Consider the following 10,730-nt stretch of genomic DNA (forward strand, 5'->3'; position numbering starts at 1 on the left):
ATTTAAGGTTTAAGTGGCGTTTTTTAAAAAACGTCGTGATATCTCTTTTTTTTTTTTTGAAATTGTGCTAATTTATGTGATTAAACTAAAAAAATACATAATACATATAAACGGAGATTGATAGCAAATGCATTCACATAAATTCACTTTCCAATTCACCAATCACCATTACCCATAAAATAACATATCCACAAATATTACATAACAGTAGGGTGTGAAAATACACCATTAATAATTTAAGAATAAAGCATGTCATGTTTGGTTTCTTGGCAAGCTCTTCTGAACAAGAAACAATGTGCAACACATGTACCTTAAAAACAGTTCAACATTGTGAAAAAAGAAAAAGAAAATGACTAAATCAAACACCTCTTTGGTTTTTTGTTGATTGTCAACGAGTGTGTTGTCCCAATTGCTGAGGTGGCACCTCATGAAGTCATCAAGTTTGGGCAAGAGTTGGGACCTGATGATGGGGGGGCACAGGAGAGAAAGCAAAGCAGCTCTGATGTGCCTGTGGGTGGAGCCATGAACAGCAACAAATATATATATGTGGAGCTGAGGTTTGATTATGATAAAATAAAAATAAAAAAGCGACACGACAAACAGAGATAGCTGCCCCATCGCTTACATATTCATAGAAATTAAAGCAACAGGTCACAAATATATATAACAAAAATATCTTTATTCAAATTTAATTTAACTTAGATATGTGGTCGAGTAATTAATGCCAACTACATCCACTATACATCAACAACTACAAAGATGTTTAGTCATATATATGTCAAAATGATTTGATAAAAATCTCGAGACATAAATTTTATATGGCTAAAAATGCATGTGGTAGAACGATTTGGGCATGGAGAATCTTGTGTTCTAAAAAATCATGGGTTCTGTTAACAAATGTTCTAAGGAAAAAATAAATAAAAATAAAAAAAATAAACAGGCAAACAATTTAAAACGCAATATCCTTTTTACTAATAATTTCATAACACTTTTCACTCCTTTAAAATATTTCAGAACTTTTTTACCATTTTAAAAACACTTTTTACAATAATCTCAATAATAAACAAGGTATAGAAAGCACTTGTTAATAAACAATGTATAGAAAGCACTTGTTAACCTTCACCCAAAATCAATGTTTCGATATTTACTCCAACCGGTGAGATATGAAAAATTCTAAGTAAACTACACTGTTTGGGAAGGGTTGATTTTAGCTCCTAAGTCAAAAAGTAACCATCTATATAAAATAATGATTCCCTTTTTTTTTTCCTTATGTTTTTTTATAAAAAAAATAAAAATTCATTCAAAACATAACATACTAATTTTTTTTTAATATTATATTTTAATCAAAAAAATATTAAAAAAAGGTGAAACATGAATAAATCAAAAAAAGGGGAAATATTAAAAAATATGCAACGGCTTAGATTTGAATTCCAATCTCTTATGGAGCTTGAGCAACATCATTGTTATTACGGAGAGCAGGGTTAGATAATCATGAACTACCCAACTAAGAAACTTACTTCCAAGGAGACAACTGGTGAGTATCCAATATGTTTTTGAGCTGCAGAGCAGTTAAACGTACTTGTGCGCAATGCTAATCGAACAACACCATGCAATGGTGCAGAACTGTTAAGCTTTGTGGAGGCCATGTTTTGCATGCACCCATTTAACAAGCAAAACAGTATACCAGACCAATGTAGCTGGAAGTTTTATCATGGGTCTGTAAGCAGAAGAGGGGAAATCAAGTTCAGGGAGCAATATGAGAAAACAATCATAATCATTCAAAAAGAAAAATGAGGTCAATATGGATTTGCCATTGCTTCAGTAAATATTCTAGCATGATGGCATTTTTCAAAAAGGAAATGGCTAGTCAGAAGGGCAACAGTAGACAAATATAAAAATGTTACTTATGTGTTACAAGCAATTAGGCACAATCTTTAAAAGCTATAGAAAGTACAACAGTGATACATCATTATATAAGCTATAGAAAGTACAACAATGATACATCATTATATAAAGGTACATACACACGTATAGACAGACATGTATATAAATAACTGCACAATGCATAAAGAAAGAAAGAAAGATAAGGAAACAAAGACTGTAAAAGATATAGTAAACAGAGAAGAGAGTTATTTCAGCAACAAAACTAATTGGCATACACAAGGACAATAATACAAGTATAACCTCTACTCAACTGATTAAATATATGTTGTGATTTCAAGAAATTGGTGTGTTACTTGCAAGTAAGGAAACTATTGACCAAGTTAGTCCCTGGTTGTTGCAGGTAAGGAATCTTGTGTTGATTCAATCTCTGTAGAAAACAATAACACAACTGCTATTTTTTTCAAGGCATAGAAGTGTAATTAAGGTACAGAGATTCAAGAATTGCTCATATGAAAATTTGATTTTATAATTATTATATTGTATTCAATTTTTCAATAAAAGCACACATCATGTCAAATATCAACAATCTAAGCAATTTAATCAAGCACATGTGGCCTCATTTTTGGGTGCTTTCTTTTGAGAGGAGATAAGGACATGGCGCATGTGGAATGTTTCATTGCCTAGGTGGACCAATTTAAAGGATACAAGTAGGTAGTCAAAAGATCAAGAATCTAATTCATAGAGTCCATTTGTTAAAATCTCCAATTTTCTCCAGGTTTCAAGAGGGTTTCCGCCTCATGAAAGACAGTATCAGATATTGGAGAGTTGTGTGAAGTTAGGTACCTTTAGCATGTCACCAATGTTGCAAACAAATGTGCCGGGGACTGGAGGAGCGGATATCCACTCACCAGATTGGTTTCTCACCTTCAACAATTTACTAAAATCACTACTTTTGGCTTGATAAAAAAAAAAAAAACCATTAAATAAGATAACAGCAAAATAAATTAAAATTTTAAACCCCAAATTGAATGGAACAAGAAATAAATTAAAAACAAGAATCTAGTATTACGCCATTTTCAAACCAACAGAATTTAACCCTGGAGGTTTCGTAAACAAATGTATTGGTTAGTATATAAATGATAAGAGTGAGAAATTTCTTTCTTTAAACCAAAATTATAAAAATAAAAAAAGATTAAAAATTAAAAGAAAGAGTCGATGATCATACCTCTAGTGCGGTTATATCAGCATCCTGATCAACTATTCATAGTGGCAACACAAACACCAAAACTTCAGAACCAATTAGGCAAAACATACATCAATAGCTTCGTGCATGTCAGGGATGCCTTTGGTTATATTTTCGCCAATCCGCTGATACCCTCTGTGTGCAAAATGTTAACTCAGTCAAATTAGGAAGCAATTTCCAAGTGAAAAAACGAAAAAGAAAATACTAATGCCACAAGTTATTCCAGGGAGCATACCTGTATCCAGTTGTGGGAGATATTTTAATCTTTAGTTTTTCCTCGTAAGGTAGACTAAAGAATTTGTGTGCCACATTTCCAACCTCTTTGATAATGGAATTGGGTATACCATGACCCTTCTGATTAATCACAACACATAAAAAACAATATTAAAAAGTATTTATATATATTAATAAACAAATAAAAATTTGGTTTAGGATGTTTGGGCTGATTTTAAAATAGATTAAAAAAAAAAACTATCATTTTTTGAAATATCAATCCAATGTTGGTTAAACTTAGACCCTGTTTCCATTTTCATTATTTAACCAAATATGTTTGTTTTTATGTGTAAACAATCATACATGCTAACCAAATATGATTATACACAACTTGTTTATTCATTAATTACCTATTTAAATAATCAAAAACACATTTAATAATCTAAATCAAACAAGTTCCTGAAGTCCTGCTGTTGAAGTTAAGAATTCAAAATGATAGTAGGTATCCAACAAGACAACAAAGAGAGAAGATAATTGAGGGTCAGTAAACAACTGCCCCAATCAAAATAAAATACTTTGAAAACAAAGATGAATATTGAAATGACTGATATTGAAATGACTGTTGAAGTTAATAATTTGTTGTTTACTATATTTAACAAAAGTCTGAAATAATCCTAGTCTATGTAAAAAACCAAGAATTAATATGCATTTTCATTTCCATTCACTTAAAAGTGTTTTTTAGTCCTAACCACATATCACTTTCTTCAAAAAAATCAGACATACACACCATTAAAGAGTTTGTAGGCATGTTGTAACCAAAGAACAATATGATATGTGCATAAACAGACACCAACACTCACGACAATAACAACAATATGGCAATACCACCACCAAAAAAATGGAAAAAGAAAAAAGGCAAAATTTTGATGCACATATAAACAAACAGACAGATACATGGCTTTTGAAGACTTTCATAGTTTAATAATATTCTATATTTTGTGCCTACTAAGTATTACACATGTAAATCTAAAGAATGGCTCTTTTGTTGTGTAGTTAATATTGTAGGCACGCTTATTTATTAAGTAGGTAGTAAATGTTTACTAGCAGAAAACACTACCTTAAAGGTTTCTATAGCATTGGCAGCAACATTGAAATTTGGAAGTTGTATATAGTCAAAAAACTTCTTCATATTTTCTGATTTTAAAACATACCCCTGAGAAGAAAACCAAACAAAACCGCTTCCGCCGGTGCTGGTACCAACGCCATTGACACCAGGGTATGAAATGCTCACACTGGTGTCCCTGATAGAGAATGGTAGTTACACCAACACAATAATGTCAATATAATAAAACAAACAAAACAAAACAAGGGTTTGAAATGTTAAGACATGGCATCATGGGGCCTAGATCATTCAATATTTACAAGTATCTTTTTTTTTTTGTTGTTGATAAATTTCACTTTCAATAGCACAATTAAAAATGTACCAAGTCCCAAAGTGGTTGATGTGAATCTAAAAAGCAGTTGAGGGAATTTTTTCAGTTGAATTGTGTAAAATTAGACACAGTTATGTCAAGAATACAGAAAAATTTCACAGAACATGTGACAAAGATGTGAAACAAAGGTGTGAGAGCTACCTTTTATCTCACATTTATGTCACATTCTGTGAAAATTCTCTGTGCAATTAAACTGTTTAACTAGGAAGAAAAAGCCTCCCTCACATGATGGCACAGTTGGGAAAGAACCTCTCCATGTTGCCAACCCCATTCAGATCCAAGTAATCCAATAAGAAAATTGTGGGAACAATATACGGCCCCCACATGAAAGGAACATGCCAAATAGTTAGCTCAGCTCTTTATGGCAACTTTGCATCAAATTGTTACATTCACATTTATTATTATCACATTTCTATTATGATATGAACATAAAAACTAAATACATAATAGAACACAAAATACATACAAATGGATAATATTTTATAAAATTTGTTGATAAGACTCATTTTACAACCTGATGTGACACCCACATCAACCTGTGTTTTAAAAAGAATAAGTTTACAGTTAATAATTTATACCAACAGGAAGAAGCCAAATGTGTAGTGTCACAAGCAAAGATAAATGAATTTCAATATAACGGTTCAAATAAATAAAACCACTTTCCTCTTTGTCATTTGACACACTACTATTAGACCTTGAATCAACATCAAGCCAATCCTCAAGAAGTATAGAATCTACTATGGTAAACAACAGAAAATGGAGACACAGATCATTAAGATAAAAGGTACACTCATTAAGATAAAAGGTACTATATGTAATACCTTGCTCAGAAGATATGCTATCCAAGTTAACACAGAACCAGTGGTCTTATGCCCAGAAACTAACACTGACAAAAGGTCATCTTGTAATTGTATGCTTGATACCTGCAACACAGTGGCACAAATGTAGAAACAAAGACCAAAACAATAAGAGCAAAACCTTGCATGTCAATTTAAATGTGAAAAAGCCCATTAAACTGAACAAAATATGTTATCAACCCAATCAAGCACAAGCATAACCAAATTTGGATGGCAAGATTAACTATTTTTTAGTTTATTTTTGACAAGTATGCCAAGCTTAACTGAAATTATGAGGAAACAAGTGCAGTGAATTACCTCTCTAGGCATAAGAGTTTTTGGAATCACTCTGCAAAAAAATAAATAATGGAGTTTATGAGTGGAGAAGAGAGAGAGAGAGAGAGAGAGAGAGAGAGAGAGAAATTACCCTAAGATGTGGTGGCCACCATCATAGACAGCTTGGGAGATTAGACCCATCAACCCTTTTGGAACCAAATGGTTATTTCAGCAAAGATTATTTCATATTTCAGCAAACATTATTTCATATTTTTTCAGCAAAGATTATTTCATATTTTTTTTGTTGAATATGACCTTAAAATGCAAAACTTGCTTTCCACAACCCGTGACCTTGAGATGTAGCCATAATTTTTTCTTACTATTTTACTACCCTTGGAGCACAAACCAAAAACTCATTTATTTGGCTATAAGGTTCATTCATCCTATTTAAGGGAAATGATACATACAATACATGTGAACAGATAAATATGCGTGAAGTGTATAATTGATTGCTAGATACATTTACTTTCTATTAACAAATAACATATTAGATATTAGATAAAATAAAACAATGAAAAGTCTAATATTGCAAACCCAGACATTTTATAACAGAGAATTTTCACTCATTCTCAGCAAAGCATTTCCTTTAAGCCAAGTGTAAGTATTTACTGAGCCTGAAATCCTTTGAAGCCACTGTTGTCCAAAATTGCATACAACAGTTAACGTGATTTGTAAGACATTTTACATACCCTTGTCAAGCTCCCAAACTGTTGTTCTCTTTCCAGGAAGACTGTCAGAGTCTTCATAATAGGTTATGTACTTTATAGTTAACCCAATTGAGCAGTACGAGACAATTATAAATCTTACGGCCATAAAAAAGTAAAGTTGCAGTCCTTCAGCAGGCCTATTAGCTTATTTCTCATGTTCTCAATGATCCAGGAGTGGTTACTATGTTTTATAGTTTAAGGTCCCAAACTATGAGATATGCTTTCTAGATAGGGCGGAGTGAAGCAGGAGGGTAAGAGAAAATGAAAATCAGCAGAGATGGTTCTAAAACAGCATGTCAAGTTTAAAAAATGAGCATACTAATAAACTAAAGTCAGTTGAAAAATGATCATTCTCCAAAGAGTGACAAAATAAACAATTTATTTTCAAATTACATGAAGCACAAACAAACAATTTACCAAAACAAGTCCAATTATGTTTGTAGGTTGCTCATAGTAGACTGGCACTCTTCTATGCCCTTTCTCCAAAATTAAATTCATCAGCTCCCTATTAGATATCAAGCATCATCATATATATGATCAAAACAAAGTTAAAAAAGACTTCAAGTAAACCTTCTATTCAAAAGTTTTCCAAAGCATGCAACACCTGTCAAGCTTGGCATTGATATCAACAGCAAAAGTGTCAGATATGGGAGTCATGGCATCACTGGCTGTTTTCTCAGTAAGCCCAAGTGCTCCAGCAATAATTGTTGTCTCATCATGTGTGAGTTCTCCACCTTTTCCAGCCTGTTTACAGGTAATCAAAAGACTATCAAGTCACAAGATAAAACAGAAGGAAAAAGAAGCTCTTTGCAATGGAGTTTGAAGTGAAAAATAAAAATGGGATAACATTAACTTCGGGAGACGTTTTTATAGACGAGAAAATTAAAATTCCTGCAAGCAGCACATTTTGTAGGAAAAAGGGAGGAGTATTGGATGGATGTTTTAAGGATTCCTCAATTGGAGACCTTTTTTTTCTTTTCGGTGTGGGTGGGTGGGTGGGTGGGAGGGGGATGGACCAGATTGCATCATAAATAAAATAAAAATAATGTCGTTAGTTCATAATACTTTCACAAATGTGTCTACTTACCTCATTACCATGCAAATCAACTAGTGTTTTCAACTCAACTCTACGGAAAAGTGCTACATGTCCATGTCCTAACAGAAAATCTAATAGCTGAAAATCACAGACAATAAGGGTAGCCAAGAAGACTAATTAGAAAGACCAACCAATGAATTTGCTTTAAGTAATGCAATGCAATAGTGCTGAGCAAACACAAGTACCTTGCTTATTGGATATGCTACAGGAAAACAAATCCAAACAAGAACGCGGACAAATGGGGCTACAGCTGCACCAATAGCCAACCCATGTCTAGAACAAACAGATTGTGGTATAATCTGTTCACACAGACTAGTAGTAATTAGCACATGCAAATTCACCATGCTGATTTAACCAGGAAAATTGAAACATCATGATGCGAAAAATAGATTTGAGTTTTCTAAAAGCACTTCTTTAGAAAATGTATCCATGCTACAAGAACATAACTCAAGTTTTCTAATAAGCACTTTTTCTATCAGAACAGATGGGCAGACACATTCAGATGAATTCAGACTAGCATTTATTTATATTAAAAAAATATATAGAATGGCAATTAAACAGAAGAGAGAATACATATAGAACAGAAACTCTTCAACTGCCTTCTCTCTAAGGCTTCCCCCAATTCTTGATCCTTCTCTGCACAAACGAAAATCAACAACCAAATCAACATTGTCCTTTCATAATGAAAATGCTGAAAATGAACCAGATTTTTAGAAGAAAATTTGTCTATCACTACAACTCCTTCAAAACACTGATTGTAAACCCAAACACAACACTAAAAATATAGAAAATAAATTATTATTTTTAAATATTTTGGGAATAATTACCAATAAATGTAAAAGCGATGATGATCGAGGCTTCAATCAATGCATCGCCATAGCCCTAATGCGGGAATCAGGTGATGCTCACCTTAGTAGACGATGGTGTTCGCTCCCCTCGCCGGTGCAGATGGTGGCGGCGGTGGCGCTTCGAAATCGAGAGAGAGAGAGAGAACTTCGAAATCAAAATCGAAATCGTCAATCGCTCAGAGATTGGATCTGAGATGAATCCCCAACTGCTCTGAGATTGGATCTGAGATAAATCACCAATCGCTCTGAGATTGGATCAAACGGGGCTGAAGAAGGTTGATTTGATCGGTTGAGAGAGATTAGGGTTTAGAGAGGGTTGTGAGAGAGAGAGAGTGAGAGTGAGATCGATCCAGAGAGTGAGTGAGAGAGTAAGCGAGTGTTTTGGGTCCTTGACCCAAAATAAGACATTTGAAGAGAGAGAGAGAGAGAGAGAGAGAGAGCGCGCGCGCGTGGGAAAGTTGTACATTTGCGCGTGGGAGAGTTGGACATTTGGAGGCGCTTTAACACGCCCTCTCTTATAAAAACGGTATCGTTTTGTTTTTAAAAAAATGTGGCGCTTATCAAACGTGATAAAATATTAAAAAAGATGACGTTTAAAAAAACGTCGTTAAATGAACGTCGTTAAATCTCATTTTTCTTGTAGTGGGTTATGTCACCAAAGGAGTAAGCTAGAGATGCTAGAGATATAATGGGTTAGATTTGCTATTATATTTTTATTTTTTGTGTGTGTATGTGTGAAGTAAGGAAACCTATGTCATTTTCTTTCTTTCAGTAATCACAGTTTTCTCATGAGATAATTATTAAAAAGTCCAAGCTAAGGAGGATATAAGAGATTAGGTCCAGTGGATATTTTTTGTTAGTGAAAGGTCCACCATTTGTGAAATAATTTGGTGAGAAGTCTTTTTGTTTATTTTGAAGAACATTTTGTTTTCAATTTTACCACTTAATTTATCTGTTGACTTTTGTTGACTATCTGTTCAAATTTCTTTTCCTATCTTTTCAAAAAAAATTCCAATCTGTTCAAATTTTTTCACCTTTTTTGATCAATTTTTTAATATTATCAATTTAAATTTCCCTTATCTAGTTAAATATTTGTCCAAATAAAATTCTATCTGTTCACTTTTTTGAACAGATATGAGAGTTTGCTCTCTTTTATTTTCCCTATACTTATGTGTTCAATTTTTCTTTCATCTATTCAAATCAAACAAACACAGAGACTATTTTCCATTTCTCTTCTCTCTCTTCTCCCATTACACTAGACTCTCTCCTCTTACCAAACAGAGCTTCAATACTGGTTACTTTAAGGTACAATGAGGTTATACAATGATAAATAACATGTGTTAGAGATTATAGAAAATCTAAAAAAAAGGCAAAAACAACACAACATATAGAGAGAGAAAGATACCAAAATATAACCAATATTTTACTCTGATTATTAACTAATTAATCAGAGTAAAAAACAGGCCAAATAGCAAACAATTAATAATTGGGGCCTAGCAGACTCTTTATTTCACCAAATCAAAATCAAAGATAGAAAAAGTTCCTCTTCTATCTTCGTCTCCACCTCCACTCTAGAGAGAGAGGGAAAAAGAAAGAGAGAGACAAAGAAAGTAGATGTGGTCGTGATGATGACCCCCGGAGCCACCGGTTGTATTTCTGGCATCGACAATCGAGGCTACAAGCTCACTCAAAAGCTGGAAAGCCACGAGGTCTAGCGGTTTTGGCATGGCGACTCACTCTACACCAACTTCTCTCACTTTCTTTCCTTGCCTTCTCTTCATGGAAAGCCTTAACAAGAGCTAAATATTCTAAATCTAGAGACAATGCCATTGAAGCTCTCTTCGAGAATGGACTAAAGCTAGGGTTAGTCCATTCAAGTTCATACCATATTAATGAAGAACTTACTGTGACAAGTCATGTCGACGGCCCGGTTCTAGTTGAGAGCGACGTCGTTTTATGGCGCCATTGGCACAGCAGTGTCAGAGATGAAAGGAGTCGAGACGTTGATGTTGTTGTGGCCCTAATAGGTTGGAGGAATGGCGTTTGATGAGATCGAAACCCTAGTTGAGAAAGA

The 10,730-nt window shown here is 33.6% G+C and overlaps 2 protein-coding genes across 7 annotated transcripts; both read right to left on the bottom strand.

Annotated features, from left to right (window-relative positions):
- Positions 1–234: 234 nt before the first annotated feature.
- LOC145792607 (homoarginine-6-hydroxylase 2-ODD-233-like) lies at positions 235–4,562 on the bottom strand. Of its 6 annotated transcripts, none has more exons than XR_014332111.1 (6): positions 4,458–4,562; positions 3,363–3,481; positions 3,110–3,262; positions 2,728–2,808; positions 1,518–1,717; positions 237–508 (listed from the first exon to the last, which is right to left on the bottom strand). XR_014332111.1 is itself a non-coding variant. In XM_082873557.1 (3 exons), exons 1-3 carry the CDS (start codon positions 4,527–4,529, stop codon positions 1,627–1,629), a joined length of 282 nt encoding a protein of 93 aa, XP_082729683.1. In that variant the 5' UTR covers positions 4,530–4,562; the 3' UTR covers positions 1,369–1,626. The 6 variants fall into 6 exon arrangements, 2 of the variants coding, with proteins under 2 accessions (XP_082729683.1, XP_082729684.1); XR_014332110.1 differs by having other exon boundaries at positions 2,728–2,840; XR_014332109.1 differs by lacking the exons at positions 2,728–2,808; positions 3,110–3,262 and having other exon boundaries at positions 243–279; positions 367–508.
- Positions 4,563–6,383: 1,821 nt separating this feature from the next.
- Positions 6,384–10,486, bottom strand: LOC145793242 (DUF21 domain-containing protein At2g14520-like). Its single transcript, XM_082876013.1, has 6 exons — positions 10,427–10,486; positions 8,718–8,879; positions 7,994–8,107; positions 7,800–7,886; positions 7,317–7,456; positions 6,384–7,217 (listed from the first exon to the last, which is right to left on the bottom strand). Exons 1-6 carry the CDS (start codon positions 10,484–10,486, stop codon positions 7,097–7,099), a joined length of 684 nt encoding a protein of 227 aa, XP_082732139.1. The 3' UTR covers positions 6,384–7,096.
- Positions 10,487–10,730: the final 244 nt, after the last annotated feature.

The sequence above is a fragment of the Camellia sinensis genome, chromosome 6, assembly GCF_055761805.1.
Source record: "Camellia sinensis isolate YWXY chromosome 6, ASM5576180v1, whole genome shotgun sequence".
NCBI classification, from domain to species: domain Eukaryota; kingdom Viridiplantae; phylum Streptophyta; class Magnoliopsida; order Ericales; family Theaceae; genus Camellia; species Camellia sinensis.

Coding starts and splice junctions, on each gene's coding strand:
- LOC145792607 (XM_082873557.1), bottom strand. CDS start 4,529: ATGAAGAAGTTTTTTGACTATATACAACTTCCAAATTTCAATGTTGCT. Junction 3,482..4,457: donor ATGCTATAGAAACCTTTAAG/GTAGTGTTTTCT, acceptor GTGATTAATCAG/AAGGGTCATGGTATACCCAA. Junction 1,718..3,362: donor TCTCCCACAACTGGATACAG/GTATGCTCCCTG, acceptor TTCTGCTTACAG/ACCCATGATAAAACTTCCAG.
- LOC145793242 (XM_082876013.1), bottom strand. CDS start 10,486: ATGGCATTGTCTCTAGATTTAGAATATTTAGCTCTTGTTAAGGCTTTC. Junction 8,108..8,717: donor GAACACCATCGTCTACTAAG/GTGAGCATCACC, acceptor CTGTGTGAACAG/ATTATACCACAATCTGTTTG. Junction 7,457..7,799: donor TTGATTTGCATGGTAATGAG/GTAAGTAGACAC, acceptor ACCTGTAAACAG/GCTGGAAAAGGTGGAGAACT.